The sequence below is a fragment of the Gadus morhua genome, chromosome 13, assembly GCF_902167405.1.
Source record: "Gadus morhua chromosome 13, gadMor3.0, whole genome shotgun sequence".
Taxonomy (NCBI): Eukaryota; Metazoa; Chordata; class Actinopteri; order Gadiformes; family Gadidae; genus Gadus; species Gadus morhua.
The window spans coordinates 19,065,486-19,088,440 of NC_044060.1; the positions used below are offsets into that span (position 1 = coordinate 19,065,486).

General features: G+C 38.8%; 5 protein-coding genes and 1 long non-coding RNA gene across 9 annotated transcripts; 3 read left to right on the forward strand and 3 right to left on the reverse strand.

Moving 5' to 3' along the window:
- Window positions 1-453: 453 nt before the first annotated feature.
- On the forward strand, window positions 454-1,483 carry LOC115557403 (uncharacterized). Its single transcript, XR_003979184.1, has 3 exons — window positions 454-923; window positions 1,106-1,289; window positions 1,395-1,483. It is a non-coding gene; the product is annotated as an uncharacterized LOC115557403 (long non-coding RNA).
- A 1,304-nt stretch (window positions 1,484-2,787) lies between these two features.
- Window positions 2,788-3,768, forward strand: LOC115557348 (protein S100-B-like). The gene is made up of 3 exons (XM_030375105.1): window positions 2,788-2,928; window positions 3,251-3,394; window positions 3,582-3,768. The coding sequence occupies exons 1-3, from the start codon at window positions 2,923-2,925 to the stop codon at window positions 3,717-3,719; spliced, it is 288 nt and encodes a 95-aa protein (XP_030230965.1). The 5' UTR covers window positions 2,788-2,922; the 3' UTR covers window positions 3,720-3,768.
- Window positions 3,769-4,101: 333 nt separating this feature from the next.
- LOC115557495 (acyl-coenzyme A thioesterase 1) lies at window positions 4,102-9,950 on the reverse strand. 3 transcript variants are annotated; one of them, XM_030375366.1, is made up of 13 exons: window positions 7,887-8,060; window positions 7,743-7,785; window positions 7,523-7,655; window positions 7,108-7,317; window positions 6,809-6,908; window positions 6,515-6,717; window positions 6,084-6,259; window positions 5,838-5,954; window positions 5,680-5,750; window positions 5,277-5,364; window positions 5,116-5,196; window positions 4,751-4,886; window positions 4,168-4,584 (listed from the first exon to the last, which is right to left on the reverse strand). In XM_030375366.1, exons 3-13 carry the CDS (start codon window positions 7,629-7,631, stop codon window positions 4,484-4,486), a joined length of 1,392 nt encoding a protein of 463 aa, XP_030231226.1. In that variant the 5' UTR covers window positions 7,632-7,655; window positions 7,743-7,785; window positions 7,887-8,060; the 3' UTR covers window positions 4,168-4,483. The 3 variants fall into 3 exon arrangements, with proteins under 3 accessions (XP_030231224.1, XP_030231226.1, XP_030231225.1); XM_030375364.1 differs by lacking the exon at window positions 7,743-7,785 and having other exon boundaries at window positions 4,102-4,584; XM_030375365.1 differs by lacking the exons at window positions 7,743-7,785; window positions 7,887-8,060 and adding an exon at window positions 9,838-9,950.
- Window positions 9,951-11,137: 1,187 nt separating this feature from the next.
- On the forward strand, window positions 11,138-13,699 carry sys1 (SYS1 golgi trafficking protein). 2 transcript variants are annotated; one of them, XM_030375006.1, is made up of 4 exons: window positions 11,138-11,407; window positions 11,866-12,082; window positions 12,181-12,248; window positions 12,663-13,699. In XM_030375006.1, the coding sequence occupies exons 2-4, from the start codon at window positions 11,921-11,923 to the stop codon at window positions 12,901-12,903; spliced, it is 471 nt and encodes a 156-aa protein (XP_030230866.1). In that variant the 5' UTR covers window positions 11,138-11,407; window positions 11,866-11,920; the 3' UTR covers window positions 12,904-13,699. The 2 variants fall into 2 exon arrangements, with proteins under 2 accessions (XP_030230866.1, XP_030230867.1); XM_030375007.1 differs by having other exon boundaries at window positions 11,140-11,407; window positions 11,869-12,082; window positions 12,663-12,946.
- An 831-nt stretch (window positions 13,700-14,530) lies between these two features.
- LOC115557294 (neuritin) lies at window positions 14,531-18,069 on the reverse strand. Its single transcript, XM_030375008.1, has 3 exons — window positions 17,696-18,069; window positions 16,952-17,108; window positions 14,531-16,360 (listed from the first exon to the last, which is right to left on the reverse strand). Exons 1-3 carry the CDS (start codon window positions 17,742-17,744, stop codon window positions 16,132-16,134), a joined length of 435 nt encoding a protein of 144 aa, XP_030230868.1. The 5' UTR covers window positions 17,745-18,069; the 3' UTR covers window positions 14,531-16,131.
- A 331-nt stretch (window positions 18,070-18,400) lies between these two features.
- On the reverse strand, window positions 18,401-22,793 carry LOC115557484 (translocon-associated protein subunit alpha). Its single transcript, XM_030375354.1, has 9 exons — window positions 22,635-22,793; window positions 21,585-21,703; window positions 21,231-21,324; window positions 20,884-21,011; window positions 20,517-20,651; window positions 19,847-19,923; window positions 19,591-19,669; window positions 19,270-19,363; window positions 18,401-19,151 (listed from the first exon to the last, which is right to left on the reverse strand). Exons 1-9 carry the CDS (start codon window positions 22,702-22,704, stop codon window positions 19,087-19,089), a joined length of 861 nt encoding a protein of 286 aa, XP_030231214.1. The 5' UTR covers window positions 22,705-22,793; the 3' UTR covers window positions 18,401-19,086.
- Window positions 22,794-22,955: the final 162 nt, after the last annotated feature.

The window sequence follows — 22,955 nt, forward strand, 5'->3', positions numbered from 1 at the left end:
TCTTAACATCAGTGAATTATTGTAATGTGATGTAGCCTAATGTTGTCTGTCAATTTGTACACCATGGGGTCGCCAACTGGCCTGCTTTGCCTGGCCTGTCAGATCATTTTGACTTTTTGCTTTCTGTCAACTTATTAAGCATATTAACAAGATTAGATTTGAGTATTCATCTCCTGTTCCGCCTGCATTGTCTACTCGCTCAGGCTCATCCCCCCTGCTGACCTCTGTTGTACAGTCTTGATGTAACCCTTAACTCTATATACATCTTCTGTTTGTCATAGGATCATGTCAGCTGAACTCAATTAATGAAACCAGGAATGAAGTAAGATCCACTAATGCAATAAACTGTCTGCACTTAATGTTCTACCTACAATTAAAGTTTTTATTTCCTAACTCTATAGTATAGGGATAGATACAGCAATATACTCCTGTAATCTATCAGCTGTAAGCTTTGTACCCTCTAACTGGCTTCTGTATTTGCCCAGGTGTATGTGAGTCAGTTTTGTTTTTTTAATGGAATTTTTATTTTCAGTGCCATCACCCATCTTGTGAGCTGTTGAGGGAGAACAACCACAGGCTGCAGAGGGAAAATTATTCTCTCAAGGCAAAAATAGCAACATTGAAATGTAATGCTATTGTTGAAAACTTTGTTTTTTTTTACTCTGTTTTACATGTTAGCTAAAAGGCTATTATGAATCCTTTGCTCAGTGCTGCCAGACGTTTTTCAGAAGATGGAGGAGTTTCTCCGCTCAGCACCAAGACCAACGACAACACCAATACCAACACCAACACCAAGACCAAGACCAAGACCAGAACCAACACTATCACCAGCACCAACAGCAGTTCCAGCACAAGCAACAGAAGACCCATCACCAGCTCCAGGTCCATCATCAGCATCAGCAACAGAGGCCCTGGGCCACTCTGTAAGAATCTGTTTGACTTTATTTGTATAGGTTAAGTTACTTAGTTTCAGTTGCACTGTTTTTCTAAATGCATCAGCCTTACACTCGGTTAATCTAAATGCATATATATATCATTGAGGTAAGACGCTAGTCTGCTGTATGTTGAAGTAGATTTGTGGTAATGTTATCTACTTGCATTAAAGGTCATTCCAAAAGGACTTGTGGAGCGCTGCTCCTTCCAAAGCCCCCAGAAGTTCATGAATGATCTCCTACATGGGATGTATGCCAGGGAATATATGGCAGGCCATTCACTGACTGGCCAGTCATCCAGCAGCTGCACAGAAGGAAAACCTGGCCTAGCCAAACAGGACCTTGTTGAAATAACAAGTAGGTATATAGAAATGAGAAAAGATGTTGGTTGAGTGAGTGATACCCTCATTCTCATGCTCATCTTTCGTGTATGTGTTTGTGTGTGTGTGTGTATTCCCACAGATGCTGCAAAGTTGAAGTTCACCTACTTAACTGATACAAACATAAAAGCTTTTATACGACCAAAGCTGAACAATGCTGCCAAATTTCAGAAACAATCAATTATCAACTGTTTAAAGAAAGTTAAACTTTTGTTCTATTTTTTTTGTATTTTAGCAGTCTGTAGAAAACACTGTGTTAATGGTGGTTGAAAGCCTAATTTATGTGCAGTGAATTATTGTTACAGCACTATGGTTAAAAATGGCAACAACAAAAAGTGATACAGTTGAAAATATCCATTAGGTAAAGTACAATGACATAGTTAAAAGAATAACAAAATACTGCATAATGCAGTTATTGTAATGCAGTATATATAGTACTATGGTATCATAATTGTAGTATTCTATAGCAAAATAAAAGTATAATAAAAGTTCTGTAATTTACTTCAGTAGATTGTAGTTTATGTAGTAAACTGTAGTAGCATATAATGTAGTATACTGTAGTAATAAAACTGCAGTTTTCTGTAGTATACTATAGTTTACTGTAGTAGTATATATGTGGTATACTGTAGTAATAAAACTGCAGTTTTCTGTAGTTTACTGTAGTAAAACTACTATAGTAAGGTTCAAAAACACTACAATATTTACTATAGTATATGTACTGTAGTTTATTTACTATAGTAAACTATAGAATTTTCTGTAGTATACTATAGTTTACTGTAGTAAAACTACTATAGTAAGGTTCGAAAACACTACAATATTTACTATAGTATATATACTGTAGTTTATTTACTACGATGGCTCATTGCATTCACTCAATAATAAAAATTTCACCAGGTTATCTCATAATTATGAGATAATTATCTCATAATTATGAGATAACCTGGTGACATTTTTATTATTGAGTGAATGCAATGAGCCATCGTAAAAAACACTACAATATTTACTATAGTATATGTAGGCCTACTGTAGTTTATTTACTATGGTAAACTATAGAATTGTCTGTAGTATACTATATTTTACTGTAGTAAAACTACTATAGTAAGGTTAAAAAACACTACAATATTTACTATAGTATATGTACTGTAGTTTATTTACTATAGTAAACTATAGAATTTTTTCATTAAGGCAGAAAAAGAGTAACCACGGAAGGACTGGCGGTTGTTTTGATTATCCTGCGTGAGCCCACGAATAAAGAAATGTTCGTGAAGTAGTGACTGCAGTCTTCTTTGGGGGAAAATGACCTTGAACCTATTATTATCTTGAACCTTCATATAATTCTAAATTTTTCACCGAATGTATATGGCTCTCAGAACCCAAGCACAGACTCACACAATTAGCAGTAACATGACACCAATTAAGCTTCATATTTGGAGTAAGTGGTTTCCAGAATGCCTTTCACCACTAGCATCCATTAGACCCCACAGGCGTCACAGTGGGGGATTGAGGAGACTGCAGGCTCACTCTTCTTGTGAAGCAACTATACAGTCAGTTCTTCTGTTGGTCTCCTTCACTGCATTCATATTCCAGCTCCATCAAAAACAACATCTTCGATGCAGGTAAACCAGTCTATATTTTGCATGATACTAATTGTGATTGTTGTGCTGCTTACTAGCTCATAATCTTTCCTATGTCGATTCGTTTTTTTCTATTCTTTTCCAAATTTTTTAATTAGATTCAGAAAACATTATTTTCTCGCAAGCATGTGATGTAAAATACAATATACAGTAGGTTGTTATATAGATATACATCTTTTATTTTCCAAAATATTACTTACCTTTATGTCATGATAGCATGAGGTGCAGTTTGACTTACCTCTTACAAATGTGTGTGGAATCTGGATATGATTTTGATTGTTAAAATAAGATGTGTTCATTGCAGAGTCCTCGTCCCAGCTTAAGTGACATGGAGCAAGCCATCGTTGCCATCATTAATGTGTTCCACAAGTACTCTGGGAACAAGAGCAAGCTGAAAAAAGCAGAGCTCAAACACCTCATCAATAATGAAATGAGCCAGTTCATAATGGTAAGCCAAACCTTCCAGTATGGATATTGGTGTTATGAAGGACAGCGTAAGTGAAACGCATTATTGCCTCAAAAAATATCACAAGAGCTGATTAAATAATATGAATGTGTAGATATATAAAAGAGCACAGTTACACACACCTAAAAAGTGTTGTTTAGCCAAATTTTCCTTTCCATCTTTTCCATAGAAAATCGAGGAGAACGACACTCTGGACAGGCTTTTTGCAGACCTCGATCAAAACGGAGATCTGGAGATTGACTTCCAAGAGTTCATTTCCCTAATTGCCATGGTTACCTCAGAATGTCATGACCTTATACCACTTTGAATCTCCATCGATAACTTAATGCATCCATTAAACTTTAAACCATGCCTAAGAACGTATCCATTATTTTGCTAATGGACTGACACTAAATGTTGACCACAAATAGAGTCGTCATATCAAATCATGATAAAAGGTATTTTTGTACCAGAGCCTGCCAGCCAGGCAGGGGTGTGTTCGATACATTCTTCAGATGGGTTAGGGTTAGGGGGGGGGTCGATCCAGATGCGGAGCTCGGAGGGACTGTGCTCATTATGCTAGCATAATATTTATGTGTGAATACCTTCACACATAAATATTGTGTGAATATTTTCCGGTTTAAATAAATTACATGAATGGAGTTAATGTTTTAGAAATGCTACTATTGCTGTAGTACATAAAGGTAGAATTTCGGCACAAATTAACTCAAGTTTATTTAATTTTTCAAAGTTGCTGCGTCATGAATCATCTGGTCTGAGTTAACAATTGGTTGTCTTGTTTAATTTAGAAGTTTGTGAATTGACATTCACAAACTTTTGTAGATTGTTTATTCGTGGATTATTATGTACATAGTTATTATAATACAACTGTAATTTTCGGCCTGTCCTAATTCTTGCCAGTTATGTCATAAATCAAAACTATAACAATATGTAATAGCTAAAGGGAATACATAAAAGTGCTTTATAGTAGTTGTACAGTATATTGTTATACTTTTTACTTTTGCATATTCTTTAATTGTATTTCTTTTCTCAGAAGAAGAACACAAAGTGTGAGGTTGGGGCCCTCTCGGTTTATCTTCTTAGGTTACAGTCCATAAAATCAAACATCTTCTTCCAGGCATCTTCCTGGGCAGCTGCATGGGGCGCAGGGTGCCCTCCCCAGAACGCTCTGACTACAAATCAGCAAATACAAGAGAGCATTAAAGTATGCCTTTAGAATTTGCCATAACACTCACAGAATTTATATAGGTTGTTCAACTGCTGCCATGATTCCAGCAAAGACTTTGAGCAAAATGTTACGTTTTGAAGCAAAGCAAAGAGAAAACCCCAACAACGTACTTCTCTTTGGTTTGGCCCTCCAAAGGGAAACGCTTGTGTTTGGAGAGTAAGGTGGCTCTATCAGATGACCAGCCCCAGGGTACGACAAGCGGGTGAACAGTTGAGCTTTTCCGGCGGACCTCAGGACCTCCTCAATCTGAATGAGTGATACAACAAGATTGGAACAAGAACTAGAAAATAATAGTACTAGGATGAGGAAAACCAATGTTGCATTGCATTGTGTGATTTTTTATATTTCTGAACGTAGATTGTCTAGGTTTAGAAATATTGTCTTTATTATGTTGCTATTAAGAATTAATCTTAAAAAGTATTAATCCAGCCATATTTGAATGTGCTAAACCTCATACATTTAGACATTTGTTCACCTCATTTGCTGACTCCACACTTGCACAGTTGTTGTCGTCTTCACCCAATATGTATAATAAAGGGCATTCCAACGTTTCTATCTGCCAAGACCCACAACGTGATGGAGTCATTGAGCCTGCTTCAAATGTGTGTACGTTTTGCATGGGGACTCAAATACTACCTTAATTTTGTTGTCTTTGGCAATGTTATAAGGCATCGTCATATCTTTAACAGTGAAGTTGCCATGTTCATCAACCGCCTTCAGGCTACTACAACACATCAGCAAACAGGTAGCAATATCATGAGGTATTAGAACATGATAATAAGGCTTCATATAATAAAAAACAATACAAGCTAGCGTTTTAAGGGAAAAAAACTGGCATCAAAGTTTTTGAAGATCCAGCTCTTGAAATATAAACACATTGTACAACCTTGATGCCAGTTTTTTTTTCCCTTAAAATGCTAGCTTGTATCGTTTTGTTTTTTTTCTATCTCCTGGTGTATTCCAATCTATTCAGATTAAAAAAGAGCCTAAAATGGGAAATACATGTCAGCTATATAGTGTGTATACATAATTTGGAAACCTTCCAGACATCATGCTAGGCCACTTGTCATTACTTCCCACTGGTCCATTGATACCAATCACACACTTTGGCTGAGAGGAAGAAAAAAAAAAAATCATTATTTTGACACATATGCTTGCTTATGCTTTACTTACTTCATTCATCTGAATTCATCTTACTTTTAGGCCGATATGAGTGGCCATATGTAGGACAAGGTAGACTCCATAAGAGAGCCCAATGAGGCCAATTCTCTCCCCACAGACCTCTTGATGGTCTTGGAGGAGGTTGTATGCCGACTGCCAATAAAGGGAAAAGGTTTAAAACAAGAACAGGTCAGCTTTAGCTGCATCAGATAGGGACACACCACCAACATACTGCAGAGGGTAACTAATAGGTTACTTAAATAAGTAAATAAGTTAATTTACCCGAAAGTAATCGTCCCCAACGTTTATTTGATTAGGGGGACCAGGGATGTCTTTGTGTCCGAAGTAGGCAAGAGACAGGCTGGCAATGCCTTTGGATGCAAACAATGCAGAGCGGTACTCGTTCAGCCCACCTCCAATGCCCCAGAGGTCCACCATGGCGGGGAAGGGCCCCGGACCTGGGTGGGATGGAAGGGATCCGCTCGGTCACCGAGCTGCACGGTTTGTCAAATGTTCTCTAATAAAGCTACATTTCCCCTTCAGCCAAGCAGGTAAATGTACCAATCCATAATTTAGCTTTATAGCCTCTGGTCTGAGATAAACAGCGGTCATTTTAAAATAACAAACAAACAAATAAATAGAATAGATCTTTTCTTTTTAATTTTCTATCATTATTTTTTTTTAATTTAATAGTGCTTTATTTATCTGCTTACCAGAAGGTAAGAATAACGTTCCCACAACCCCATTCTGGCGGATCTCGACCCTCCGCGTGTGGGGAGCCATGTACCAGCGCTCCACACTCAAAGCGGCCAGACAACCGGCCAGTTCATCCATGGTGTCCTGGTCCGAGGTCATGTGGCCCTCCCAGAGGGACAGCTGTACCACGTAGGGGGTCTCCACGTCTCTCTTTCTAAGCCTTTGTGGAGCGGGCAGACAGTAGGGGTTTGAGTGGGGGATTCAAATGGAGCATCCAAGGGAATTCAGTCCACAGATGAGCAGCTCCATACCTCAGACCCTCCCTTGCAGACGGTGCAGGGTGCAGTGCCCAGAACAGTCCCATTGGTTCACAGCCAAAATATGACCCCCCTACTGAGGGATCCTTGGTCACTTTTGGGAGGTAGAGCAATAGTGAAAGAGGGAAGAACCAGTAAGGATTAATACTGTCAAAAGTAGATTTGGAAATACTTTAATGTCAGTCGGATTTGCGCTCATTGGATGATATGTGGTAACGGATAGTAAACGTTAACACTCCTACATTTACATTTTGTTGTTCTGAATCAGTATTAGGATTATCCTTTGGACTTACAGTTGACAACCCCGTTCTCATCGGTGTTATAGTGGGAAAAGGCTTCCCACAGGTCTCCTTCTTCACTGTGCATGTGTGCCCGCACGGTAACGGGACAGTTCGGGGGCAGGAAACGCCCCTGGATGCTGATCTGCTCGTCGATGAGGGCACGCGAGGGTCGAGCTGTTAACAATGGGGCGGGCCTGAGCTGGCTCTTCCACCGCACAGCCCCTTGAGTCAGAGAAAAACCACATGTTGGGAGCTAGCCTCAAGTCAAGACTTGTCCTTGACCCAGCTCACCGATGCTAGACCACATAGACAAAATAACTTTATTGTAATAATGCAATAACCCAAACTAATATAAAATGCCGTGTTGAAAGTGTGTGCAAAGCTTTTTACAGAGGCAAGTGAGATAATGAACGAGATACCAACTTACCTAACAAATGTTGCATGCATGCTACATTTCTTAGTGTGGTGACCTCTGGTCTGATGCTTATTCCTGTGGTTCGCAATAGTGCTGTCACGGATGAATGGGCTTTCAGCATTGCAGATACGGAATACAGTCCACCCTTCAGTTAGACACAAACAGTATTATTACATCCTATTTGACTAAACCTGTACTGTTAGGAACTGCATGTTTTAATCTTGTGTCATACATGTAAAGAACACAGGTCCAACTCCTCTTTTCCCCTGCTTTATCTATATATCGGATCAACAAAGTAATTCATTATCAATGATTTACAGAAAAACCGAGCTGATCTGAAATACATTCTCCAAGACAGAAAATATATGTTTCTTACCTTTGCTGCTTACAAAATTTGAGAAATCCAACGCTCAAGATAAAACCACTACGATACACATATTTTGTCAGTTGCAAAGAACGGCTCACAAATAACAATCAGCAAGACAATATGCACAATTCACTACAACTGGATTGGTCTGCACACAACGTAGGGAGCGGGGAATGAGAAAGCTCCTCTTAAATGCTACCGATGACCTGATAGCAGCCAATCAGTAACCAGAAAGGGTTCTGGACAAGCATAATTTAGTTTCACAGACATTCTCACCGAAACAATAAATCATTGATTTAAAATCAAAGGATGATTTACAAATATTAAAAACTAACTAAAACTAAGATTCGGTAGCAATAATTCCCACTGTCCAGCATGTTCATCAAACATTCTTCGAATCATCTCTGACGTCTGAACCATTTGGGGAGGACATTTTTCACACTCAGTAGTAGTCACGGAGGTCAACAGAGTCAAATGGATAGATATCAGAAGAGAATCCCCCTGTAATTGAGCAGGGGTGTTTCTAGATTTCATAAACACCTAGGGCTTAGCCCAGAGGGAAAAGCTATTTTTTTGTGCATGTGCATGCAAGTGTTTTCATAAAGCTTTACCTAAATAAAGAAAATACGCAATTTATTATAGATTTAAATAGCTACCTGACTCCTGTGCTGCTTATCCCCAAACATCTAAAGTTCCATTCAAGTTATTTCAGAGTAAAAAATGAATACAAATGAGACAGAACATACATGTATATATTTATATGGATTTGTCTGGGGATAGGATAGGTTAATTCACTTGAGGTGATAAACAGTCTGGTTATGTTTTTAAACTGTTTATTCTCTTGCCAGAAGGACTATCTAAAAGGACTGGGCTACTTTATTTGTAGACGTCCCTGGAATCCCCATGTTTCTTTCTAAATAACTACCATTAGTGATTAGAATTATCACTTCTAGACTGAATTGCATTAATGTATTCCATAGTTACCAGTAAATATACCAATAAATATTGAAAATAAATATATATATTTATTTCAAAAATTATATTCAGGGCTAATTATATAATATCCGGGGCTTTAGCCCCGAATAAAACAGCCTAGTGACGCCACTGTAATTGAGTGATACACTGTTCTGCGTTTTAGAAGCAGAGCGATGATTGCATAAATTTGCATTATTATTTATTCAAAGAGAATTCATAATTAAAAATGTGTAACTATCTCTGTAATATTTAATAGGAAGCTGACACGGAATTTAAATAGTAGTAACTTCACAGAATCAATCTGGACTGCGCAGAACCCAGAAAGACAGAGACGTTTATCCAGAATGGTAGCCTATAACTAATAAGATATTGATATTATTTAAATTCTACCCTGATTAAATCTCGAAAAATCCATGTAAAAAATGTAAAACATTTTGTTAAATATGATAATATTTGTTATGACACAGCATACACACGTTTAACTCACAACCACCAACCAAATAATTCGTTAGTTGTGAGTTGATCACATTTTCATCGGATGTTTGTGCATGGCCTTATGACCTATTCAGAAGATATATAGCTCAATATGATGTATTGTATAGCCAATAAGTTTAGCCTGTTGTGGTGAATGTTGAAGAACAAGCTTAAATTAATTATTAACTTCGAAAGCCCTATTTTAATGTTTCGCAAGGTAGGCTTTTATCTTCCGTAAACTCACATATCACTCATTATAATCACTTATATTGATTATAATGAGTGGTCACTGCAGTGATCACTGCAGTTAATCACTTCATTAGGCATAGGAACCGCAGTATACATTTACATGTAGCCTAGGCCTACCTGTTATAGCCTTTACACGGAGGCAAAGTAGTAATAGATCACTCATCATGTTTGGCTTTTTCTTGAAAATCGGTAGGATCACTGGTCTAGCATAACTGTCAGACACAATACTTTGAAGATATGTAACGTGAACCACAAAGCCTACCTCATAAAATGGTCGATCCAAATATATATTTGTTTGGGGTCCAAGAAAGTTGTGGGTGTGTGTGTCCTGAAATATGAACTATGGGGGGGGGGGGGGGTGGGGCTGACCCCCTGCCTGCTCTACAGCTAGAAACATGGAAATATTATGGAAGAACACATGTCTTACGGCGGCGTCTAGAACGTCATCACAGGCGGCCATCTTATCACAGGCAATCTTGACCGATTTACAATCGGTTTGGTTTCTTACAAACGTCATAAACGTGGTTATTATAATATTGTACCTATTTTAAAACATTATTCTATTTTTTTAGAAACTAAAATAATTATTTATAAGTATTAAGTGTCATAACTACATCTCTGACGTTTATAACAAACCAAACCGTTTGAAAATCGGTTGAAAATTGAGCAAGTTATGGTTATTTAAAAAGTATATGTACCGCCAACACTGTTATGGGTGAGCAGCTGACTGTGGCAAGATGGCCGCCAGCGCGGACGTTCGACTCCATTGGCCAGCAGCGCAGACGAGACATCCATATCTATGTCTAAGCCCATTCTACCAAAAAAAACAGTCACTTTTTTTAGGAAAAATTGACTGATTTGATTTGTGGTTTTGATTTGATTTGTGTTGGATGTCAATGCAGTGATTGACCCCTTCCTTTCAACCGACGGATCGTTTTTGTGGCTGCATTGTTGTAAAACGCAACATTTAGAAATGGGCATTTCTATAGCCTATTAATCGGGATCATTGTATCTGTTTTTTTGGGGGGTATTTTTATTTTTTATTGTTTGTGGCATCAAAATGTATAAGCACACGCTATGTACAACCCAGTTCACAAAATAACAGATCACAAAATCGAATTGAAATTAATGTGTGAATGGAAATTATTAGGTTTAGATATATGGTTGATATTATTAACGTATTATTATTAAATATATTAATCTAATATATTATTAAATCATTAACAAGCACGACTATTGGTTTGTGTCCGTTGTCATCCATTAATAATTACGTGTTTTTAGGATTTTATGTTGAGAAGTTGAGAAGTTGTTATTCTCTTTAAAACTCAACTCGACGAAGTATTATTTTTATTCTTATTATTCTTATAATTATTATTTAGTTTGTTATAATAAACATTTATCCCTAAAATATTTTTGTCAAATCTGTGAACGCGTGCATCGTGGCGTCAATTAGCACTTATGACTAGTTTCCGAGTATCTTTCAAAGTAAAAGCCTTATCCGTCTTAAAAAGCATACAATGACGCAAGAGGAAGGACTTTATTTTGTAAATAATTGCAATACTTTTGTTATCCGGTTCAATTATTTTGACCTAGCTTACTTGTTGGTTTTGTTTTGCGTATACAAGACAAGGGGAGCCAAACATATATAGACGTGTCAGATTGATCATATAAACGGTTTCTTCCGGGGCCGAGCTGCTGCGTGGCTTTTCGCCCCTGTCGGGGTTTTGGATGAGGCGTTTCGCCCACTCACAGCTGAACAGACTCTTGTTTTCGGGCAAAGAACGGTTCTGCTGTCAAGGAACTACGATGAAGTTGCCTCAGTCAAATTAAACGTAAACACCTATGTTGTATAAATCAATGTTGGTAATATTTGGTTTCCTCCCCAGTCAAACCCGCGGGACACAAAGCTTTGTTGTTGTGTGATTGGCAGTGAAGTGTTTTTCAGAATCGTTTGGGGTCTGCTCAGTTCAGCAGGATGGAGTTCTGAAGGGACTTTGTATGCTCGGAAGCTAACGTTAGCTGTTAGGTCTCTCTTCGTAACCGCCAGTCAAGGCAGTTGGCCTATTGACACATATTTGCTATCTATGTTTCTTTGACTGTATATGTATGTCATTTCCAATGAAAAGGTGCATTGTATCCGCCGAGTTGTGTCAAGTTATTGTTGTTATTTTGGTCCCTATCGCCTAAATGCATTGAATGTTTCAGTGTGTGTATTTGTGCCCATGCAGTTTTAGAACGTATGAAGACAGATTACAAATAACTTGCCTTCTTCCTTTTGTTTCCGATTCAGAAGTCAAACTCACTGCTTTCATCAGCTTTGAGAAGGTCCCCGAGTTTACAGTGCAATGGCCAGCCATTTCAGAAGCTACATCTGGGACCCAGTCCTTATCGTTTCACAAATTGTACTGATGCAGTGCATCTACTACAGCTTCTTGGGACTGTGGATGGCAGGAGTAGACAGCCTTGTGCAGATTAACCGCTCTCTGGACCAAATATTTAGCTATCAAGTAAGTCCTACTCTTAACCATGTGTAATAGCAATTCATGCCATGATATGCTAATTTATGAACCCAACTACTGTCTAAACCAGACTTTTATACTTGCAGGTTCTTGGATTTGCAACTATACAAGGCAGACTTTCAATGATGGCATTTGTTTTAAATTCTCTTACATGGTAAGATTAAGGGTAATCTTTAGAGTGCTTCTTAAATTATTTTTCTTGTTCCTCTATCTCGCCCCATCCGAGCAACACACTTTGAAAGCCTGGCCAATAACCTAAACCACATTGAAAGCTGCTAAGGATGGGGATCCCTACTGGACCACATTTTCAGTGCAGTGCGAATGATTCTGCATCCTGGACCACGGCCAGGGTGTTCCATTTGCAGTCGTCTACCGCCTACCTACTCAAAATGGCTTGACTGATTTGTTATAGTCTTCCAATCACAATCTGTTTTCAATATTACACACCAAAGATTTAGGTAAATTAGGCCTGAAAACATTGAAGGAGTGTTTTATAGAACATTTATGATTCCAACTCGACATCATTTCATGTTTATCCTGACTTGTGTCTGTCCCAATATTTCACCAGTGCCCTCGGCCTGTGGTTTTTTATCCGCCGAGGGAAGCAGTGCCTGGATTTCACCGTCACGGTCCACTTCTTCCACATGATTGGCTGCTGGATCTACAACGCCCACTTTCCAGCTGCTCTGTCCTGGTGGCTCGTCAACATTGCTTGCATGGCTTTGATGGCTGTGATTGGGGAGTACCTGTGCATGCGGACTGAGCTCCGGGCAATCCCTGTCAACACGGGCCCCAAATCCAACCTGTGACTCACTGACCGCACACTGTGATGCCGATGTGGGTACCAGTGGACAGGACAATTGACCTTGGGAGTTTGGTCAGTGAGGGTTTTGGACTCAAAGAGCAAGCAACAGATGCAAATAGACTGTTGATTTAACAGAGATAAAAACCACAAGACCAACCCTTTTTTTTCATAATTGTCCATCTTACACTGAAAATCGTTCATTTGTATGCCAATTAAGATGCAATGCTAAAATGGTTTTAGATGCAGGTTAATGTGTTCCATATTATATACAATTTATTTTGCATCAGAAAACGCACTATTGGATAAGGTGGTGTCTGAAATGTCCATCGATTTGTACAGTGTTATGTATCCTAGTGTAAACCAGCTGGGGATCTTGTTTGCTTACATCAACGTTCTTGGCATATTGGATGTTGGATAAAAGCTTGTTTTCTGGGTTGAATCTCAAAATGGCGACTGTGGCTCATAGTTTGCAGATTGCTTCTATAATGCTGTAGCTAGTTAATTATAAAAAGACAAGTCCCCTCCATAAGGAATTATCTACCAGCTATCTGCTTTGTTGTTTTTGAAAGTGTTGTGTGACGTGGATATGGAGAGGCGTATTCAATGCTTTCACACAATGTATAATTATTCATAGAGACCAATGCTTTTGAATTAGTCAAATTGTGAGATTGCTCTAGCTCGTGGCTGTGAACAATATACTAGTGAGTGTTAAAACAACATCTATGAATTCAAATATCATTCAATCTAAGCCTTTATCTGAACCCTATCAATGGTAATAAATCTTGTTCGGGTTGATATTCCTTGATATAGTATTGTATTAGAGCCTGGATGGTAGCAGGCAGAGAAAGCGATCTACACTACCCAAGCAATTAATCTATTTGGAACAACCTGAAGTAATCATTTTCACATAATCATAAAAAGTTGTGTGGTGGTATGGCTCTGTTGGTCCAGAATCGACCAGGTACTCTCTTCAAAATTTTGCTGCATTAAGATAATGTGTCTGTGCAAATGTGAGGCACAATTTTTTATACATTACCCAATACAGAAAGTGTCCAACCCAGTCCACTGACGATAACGAAAGAGAAGGAATTTAAACTTTAAGTCATAATCACTGCTTTCATTTGACATTAACTGGAACATTTTAATTTTAACCTAATACAAGGGAAGGATGAATTATTGTCAAGATGCGGTGGGTTACAAATAATTGTCCGGCTTACGTCAGCTGGTGAAACTGAGCTTCTATGAAGAGTGCCTTCCACCATAAATGGGCACTATGGTGGCCAGAGGTCTTTCCTCTGGGCCGGAACCCCCTCCCACTCTCTCCATTTCCTGTCTTCTGAGTGGTCAGGTGGTAGAGAACAGATGGGGACACACTAACGAGCTTCTGCATGGAGACGCCACACTCTCATTATCGACATTTTGCTACAGGCACGGCTAAATACAGAAGTGGCTGAACGAGTGATCTCTGAGGAAACTGTTAAACGAATACACCCTCATTTAAAGTGAGAATTGGTAACAATGTATTTTGAATGTCTTAGGACTCATTTGTTACCTAACTAGCTGTATGAGAGCTTATATAGACAACTTCACAACCATCACAATAAAACATTCATCACAACAAAACAAATGGGTGGGTATTTCAATAGATAGTTCTTTTTTATTGTTACAAACATATTACTTTGTGATACAATACTTGGTACAGGCTTTTATAAATAATGTGCTTTGTTATTGACTTCCAGAAATGACAGGTATTGCATTTCATGTTTACATTCAGTTCTTTCGATAAACTTTATGTATATGAGCTTTTTCATGTTACTGAAGACCTGGATGCAATCATGTTCATGCTTACCTCATCAGACGCTAAGATAACTGACCTCTTTCTCATGCTTTATAAGCCAAAAATACAGTGTATTTTTTATCTGACATTTACGGCCAACACAAACAAGGGTTGACACTTTGTTAATACTTAAAAATGAGCACAAGCTACTACTAACCATGCCAATGGGGAGAGAATCGATATGGATAAAAACAAACTAAAACATATTGCTTCTACTTGGGATCCAATCCAATTTCATGCATAGATCTTACAACTTGCTCTGTGTCGAGGAGCAGACAGATGCATCTATAAAATCCATCTGCTTCCATCAAACCGTATGCCGAAAATAATCATGCGTTTGTAATCGTATTATTATAAATACCAAGGACCACACATTTCAAAAGGGCTAAATTATGATATGATGTGAATAAAACATTAATTGTCATACTTGGGCAATTGTCCATCATTTAATAAGCCGTTAGTGTGTGGCCTTAACGGCGGAAGGTGGAGCTCATTGTTATAATTGTTACTAGTTAGCTCTTTATTGCTTGTTTATTGTGTTTTTGTGGCCCTTCAACGCAATACCATGTAGAATATTCAATTGGGGGGAAAAAAATCAATATTCATGTCATTTGAATGTGTTCAGTAACACCAGTCAGTTCAGCAATAAACAATATAAATCCTATTCCGCAAGCCATAACATAACAATGCATGTAGAAAGAGATTATTAGCCAGGGTGAATAGGAAGTTATGGGGGTTCAATGCCTAATTTGGTGTCTTAATTGCGGCCATGCAAAAGTAGCCAGAAGTAGCTAAGATTTGCGTGAACATTTATTAGGTTTCATACACCTCGCTTGATTGTCACATAAACATAAAATCACGACAGTTTGCAATATCCTTACGTGGCGGTCTTATGCATGTACCATCTGCGTCTGGTTTGACAGATGGTTCAATACTTGTCAACATGTACAGTATAAACTAGTTCTTATTTTTACAAAACAGTTTTGTTTTTTTCTCTATCAAACAACTATGTCACTAGAGTTTATCTAAATCAGCTCATTGACAAAATAACAGCACAAAGTCAACCTTGCTGACAAAGCTTATGCTCAATAACATTTCCCAACAATGATATTCTTGAAGTGGTTACACATTAGCCTTCCAAAACATAACATCTATGGCTTTGCGTTAACATCTACTGTGGCCCTTTAAAATTGCCACACCATTATAACAGTGCCTAATTTGCTAACTTGTCAATCTTGTGCTGATCAAACTCGTAAGCAGTGTTTGATTTACAAACATTAAATTGCTTAAGGAAATCCTTGGCTTGACGATTTTAGTGCTCAGGGGAGAATATAATGTAAAGAGATCTGGGTCTGCAGAGGGAGGGGGGACAGGTGGTCTGCTTACGAGTCCGCTTCATGCGTATGCGGCTACAGACATGATGAGCCCAGCCAGCAGGGGTAGGGGAAGTGTGGTCAGAGAGGCCCGGAGGAAGGGAGAGGAGCTCGGGGCGCACAGGTCAAACAGGCTCCCCTGGAAGCGGATCTTCCTGGAGTCCTCTCGGAGGGTCTCCCAGATGGGGCCCACCTCCTCCTGACAGTCTGACAGAGCCGTGAGGGCACACGTGTGGAAGGCTTCCCAGTGGCTGCATGGTAAACACAAGAAATAGGGGATGAGCAGCTTTGAATCAGCAGAACATTCATTGTTATGCACACCATGAGCGGTTGTGATTAGAATTCCACAGGTTGGTGTTTGATATAATGTTGAAATAGATCAAGTAAGACTTTAATTGCCATATATTAAAGCAACATAGCAGGACAACATGTGAATAATGACTTGATGGTTTGTGTATGGGGCTGTAGATTGAATACACAGTGCTATGCTTGCAATGTGCACAGAGCAACAATGATTTTTCTAATCTGGGTAATTACTGCTGCAGCCATAGTCATAAATTATTTAGTCGAGCAACTCTGTGCATTCTTTCCTGTTCTCTACCCTGGAGATCTGCGGACATCTGTTCATTTGTTTTCAGTTGGCGTATACAATGCATAGCCTTACTTAGAGGATTATGGAAAAAGGCCTATCGTCAAAGCATATATATCAAAAAAGATATAGAAACCTTCCTATAAAAAGAAATAATCTGGATTACATTAATATATAGTATGACCTTTCTTTCAAACACTTATATTATTATATTATATATTTTTCTATTTATTGTCCTCTCCAATAGGCCTACCTGCACACCGCCTCAACTCCCCTCTCACTGGTCACGTTCTCCTGGTAGTTGTCCATGCTCTCCCCCAGCTCCAGGACACAGTCCGAGAAGTCCTTGTATATCTTCTCACACCTCACATCGGTTGAGTCGACCGTCACAACGATGATGCACAGGGACACTACATAGAAGACAGACAGCATAAAACAACCCTTAACAACGTGCACAACATTTCATTTGAATAAGACATATGAGCTCTATCAGAGTAAATAAAATGTGCCGTAGGATAGTGGTCAATATGTGTACCACCCTTTGGCCAATACAGCAGCACGTTGTATCGTATTTAGTCCCCGTCTTAAATAGGGGGCTTGGAAGCGAATTTTTTATATATATTGAATATGGCAAGATCATGTTGTAATAAGTATTTAAATCATAAACTGTTTAAAATTACTCTATTTTAATGTGAACGCCATGTTCAGTGTGCTAAACATTACGTTGATGTTCGGTAACACATTGCATGGAGGGGTGTGCCCTGCAACATAGGCAATACTTCGCTCCGTAAAAAAACATTATGTTGAAGATACAAGAAAGGATATTCATTGCTTTTCTGCTGAGACGCATATGGATGCATGCAGATTTTACATAATTCAACGTGTTTGCAGGTTTTGGTACAATATATCAAATCATCTTGCATTTAAACATTTGGAGTATCAATGTTGGACAATTTTATATAGCGAGATCAAATATATGCTAGATAGGCACGCTTACCAAAGACAAGTGCTAGAAGTCCACAGATCTTCGTCGATATAAATCCCATATCCCATTTCAATCCAAGCAAAAAACTCTTCGAGCCATAAGACAAGGGAGCCAATAAACTCGACCAAACATATAAATATTCTCCGCAAATCGCAATGTTGAGCAAATCAGATGGCCGTCATTTGCAATGGATTGTATGTTCGTAAATAATTACAAGATCGTACGCAGGCCTATTTGGCGCGTCTGGCTGTGGCTGCACAGATGCTTCCGACAACAAGGATACCTGCATCTATCTGTGCATATTTCTACTCTTATCCTGGACTGCTCTTATACCTCTATAACCCCGACATGCTGCTGCCATCCCATGGTTTATTGTGGCTTGGAGTGAAACAGCGCCTCTGTGTTACATATGGGGTCGGCAACCGTGCACTATCTAATCGAACTTGATAGAAAACAGAAATAGTTTGATCGACGGTCGCATATACCTATTAAAATAGGCTAAACAAGCCTACTACTAAATCTTGAATGGCCATATACAGAACTTCCTGAAGCTTTATCTTAGGGACAAAGCCTATGTTTAGTAAACCATAAATATAACCATGAAGAGACCTCACTTGTTATTTGCCTAATTGTTATGTCATTCTTATATTAAATATCCTACCCTGTTCACAGGCCTCAAATGAAGAAGGAATAACACAGGAATTACTTCAGACAAACAACGTTTTTGTTCAGCCCTTTATTTGTCCTGTGATGCAGCTTGACAACATGGCACACATTTTTTAACAAAAGCTTAAAATACTTAATACTTTTCAAAGCCTCATGAGAAATAGGCACACAAAAACAAAAATCTGTTTCCTGATAAGGCTTTGCTCTTATTTGTTGTACCTAGAAGAAATGAGTTGAACTGATGGAAATAAAATTAAACTGCATCCAAACCATTCAAGGTTAAACAGGAAGGATGGAAAACCGACAACCAATACACAAATCCAATACCAATATCAAACCCATCACATACAGTAAATACTTGGAAAGCAGCTTGAATTATTTTCGAGCTTTTTTTACATATAGAAAAGAGATGTCTCTAACGACATTAAACCTCAACGCACACTTAATGCACGTACATCTGGTGTGTGCTATTTTTCAAATTGATGCAGTACAGACTATTGTTCACATATTTTTTCAATACATGATGGTGAAGGTCCTGGTGATGCTCTTTAAGGCCCAAACCCCTGGCAGGTGAAGGCAGCATTAGGACAGATGTAAGGGGTTGGTCAGGCATACTGCCGGGACGGGAAGCAGTGCACTCCAGGGCTGCAGAGCAGTGGTTATTCAGAGTCAGTTACTGTGGCTGATGAAGAAATTGGCGTTGGAAGTCGCTCATGGCAGGGAATGACAGCGGGAAACTATTGATCGGTCCCAGCTGCTCTCTTGGTTCGTTTCCGTGGCGATGTCTTCGGGGATGCTCTGTCTGTAACACAGTTGGTTTGTTTAGAATGATGCTGTGGCTTTTATTAAGATCAGATAAATCAATTCAAACAGAATGTTGTTGTATATTGTATGATTCCTTGTAGAGATGTAAAACGTACTCATGGCATCGAGGGTTTCCTTCGGGATCCAGCTGATGTCCACGTCGTTCATGTTGCCAGTGCCCTTCTCTATCTTCATCGTAATTCTCCTCTTCTGAAAATAGAAAAATATCATGCCTTGATAAATAAATACAGGGAAATGATTTTTTTTAGGGAAGAATATTAGAAAAAGAGAAGATGCAACAACCGGGGGTTATTGTATAATATTTAATCAAATCATTAATAAAAAAGATGCCATCATCACAAGCAGTAGTCTACATTATAAGCTATTAACATATATACTAAGTATGAATGAGTTGGGGAAGTTGTTAAAGCCCTTACCGTCCTAGAGTCCAGAACCTGGTACATGCCGAACAGCATGAGAGCCACCAGTCCAGTCAGGAAGATGTACATGAACATCCTGGAAGCAGAACAAAGACAAAGGTTCAGGGCCACTTTCTCATTCTGTTTGGCACATGATCACTCAATACATATGCAACTCTTTGATTATGAAAGCAAGGACCAAAGCTGTTTCTTAAGGACTTATTTTCTCATGTTATTATTCAAATAATGTAAAACTATTACTAAAAAACATTACGTTTCTCCATCCAGCCCCTCCTCTAGCTCTGTGATGGTGACCGTCTGGTTATAGATGGCGGTCTGGAAGGCTTTGCCCTGGAGAACAATGATCAAAACGTCATTAGTTAATACATACAGATAATAAGCTTGCCGTTACTGTTAGTAATCCTGTATACTGGTAGCATACAACTGATGTCGTCAAATGCAACATCAGTTGTCTCACAGCTAAAATGTTTTTAGCTGTGAGTATACTGGCACTCTAAATTACTCATACAGACAGATTGGGACCAAAATCTGTTGACCTGATTTTTGCATTGAGATAGCTAACTACAATCAGCTAGCTGTGCTGTGCCAGGTTGCACAGCAATCTGTAAACGAATGCCATCCAAAAGAGCTCATTCTTGCCATTGGTTGACTCGGACCAAGTGTCCAGATGATAATATCCCACACCTTTCATATTGAATAACATTCTTAGTTTTGTAGAATTAAGCTAGTAGACTTTACAACTTCAGGCACAAATACTCGATTGCAAATAGATATTGTGGGTGAATCCTCACTCTTTGAAGCTTACGACCCTTTGTAGCAGATTGTAGTTTTACTTCATCACATCAAAAATATCCGGTCCCAGAGTGATTGGACAACCAACCACACTATAGCTTTCTGAAACCTCTATGGGGGGGACTTCTTACTTCTGTGTCCATGTAGTTGAGGAGAATAACAAGGCCAAAAGGCCGGCCGGCCATGGGTTGAGCTGGGATGAAGGAATATTCAAAGGAGGCCTGTTTCTGGGCTGGCACCACAGTGTTCAGCTGCAGCGCTGTGAACTGCACAACAGAGGAATACCACATAGTTCAATTAAATTATGACACTGATAGAATAAACTAACTTATGCAATCAAGTTTACAAAACTAGCTTTGAAATTTCATCCCATATGACATGCAGTCGAACTAGGTTTATACGTTTGATTTTAAAATGACTGTCTTGAAATATAATTGAAAACTATGAGGGTCTCTATAAAACTCTTAACCTATGCATCACAGCTGTGTTTCAACATACGTTCTGGATGTAGAACTGGAAGTCTTGGGGGTAGCGGAAGGAAGCCTCCAGGGACTGCACCGTGAACTCCTGGTTGCCCTTGTTCGTGAATCCTACCAGGAACTTCACGATTTCATCGGATGGGAACTCTGTATTGTTGGGGAAGACATGATATACACACAACATGGTTCAGTGTCAATAAATGTATAACATATATTCGGTAACATATATTTTACAATCCTAGACAACTCACAGGCAACTCCTCCAACTCAAGTGCATGTGTGTTTTTGAAACACACATGCACTTCACTAAGCATAGGTACTCGTGTAATGTTATACTTAGGAAGGACGCCCATTAAAACAACAAACCCTCTCCAGTCACAAAGACGATGGTTGTGTCAGCGTCAGGATGGGAAGTAACATCAGCAGATTCAGAGTCTTCCTCTGCATCACTGTCCTGTTCCTGAAGAATAGAGTAGGACACTCATATAATGACCATTCAGAACTGGCCTAATAATAGATTCAGGATGTGCAAATCACAATCAGACAGCTAAATTATAAGAGCAAACACTAACACTATAAGTACTTAAAATGAACTTTAAAGATGTAACAATAAAATCTGTTGGGCAAGAGACACATTATGATACCCAGAGGCCTATGTTTGAAGAACAAATATCTGTAACACTTCGATGGGTTCCTGTTTGATCCAAATAGAAAACCTACCTGGTGTATTATTTGGTCTTCCTCAACAAGGACCTCTTCCTCCTCTTCCTCATCCTCCTCGTCAACTGTGGCATCATGTCCAATGTCCTCAGCAGACTCCGACTCAGCAGAAACCTGGCCTGAATCATTGCCAAACCAACAACAACCAAAAACATTTGGTACTTGGCAACATTGATGTACAAAAGTTGAATGGGTTTTAGGATTTATAACGATCTGTGTGAGTGAAATCATTGAATAGTTTGGAAAGCAGTGATGAATGAATTGAAGTGAGCAGCCTACCATATGCTATGCTAATTTACTATCATGGAAATTATAAACACAATAATGTGAACTGTCGCATAAATTGGTTTGTTGCACGGAATCTATTAAAACAGATTCAATAGGCTACAAACTGTTTTAGGCCAACTTTAAAATGGTCAGACAATATGCATTGCTGAAGGCTGTATACCAGCTCGAAATGGTGGGCTGAAATGATAGCAATGATGACTATTAATAATATTCGACGATGATAACCAAACTTCAAAACTCGATTTAAACTGTACGTAGCAGGCAGGACAGCGAATCAAGATGCTCCGTGATTTTTACCCCCACACATATTTGGAACTATGGTGACGTGTCCCATAGGCTTCGTCCAGTTACGTAAAGCAAAATATTCACTGGGATTATATGTATATATATTGATTCCAAAAGGATTAAACTCTTACAGAAAGGTTTCACTTAACAAAAAAATGAAGTAAAAAGATAAATGAGGCGTAACATTCCCAAAATTTTACAACACAAGTAAGTAGGTGGAGCATGGCTTTCATTTCATTTAAGAATTGCGACACTCTGACTTTGATACAACTTCACATACAACTTAACTTCAACATGCTTATTGTAATTTTAATGACACTTACTAAGGCCTTCTTCCTTTCTAAGGTCTGAATGGAAGTTTTGTGCCACGTCAATGTTACGCTCCCTGATAACTGAGTAGCAACCGAACGACTGCAGTCGACTGTATAGGCCTACTATTGCATACCATTCCACATCTAAACAAAGTAAATTACTTACCGATGGATATTAATCCACATGGGAAGGCCAGGAGCAAAAGGAGCACGATTTTGGATCCGAAGTTGAACATTTTGTGTACTTTAATGTTGGGAGATTCTTCCACACCAACAGTCAGGGAAAGAGAGGGCACTTCAGAAAGGGGAGGGGATAGAACCTTTTATGACACGCCTATTGCGGGGCAGTATCGTTCCTTTATGAATGTTTCTTTTTATTGTGTTTTTAAGATGCTTCGTATCGGAAGACACTCTACCTGTGATTACGGTTGAATACATATAAGCTCGTCAAAAATACAGAGAATGGAAGAAAATATATAATCATATT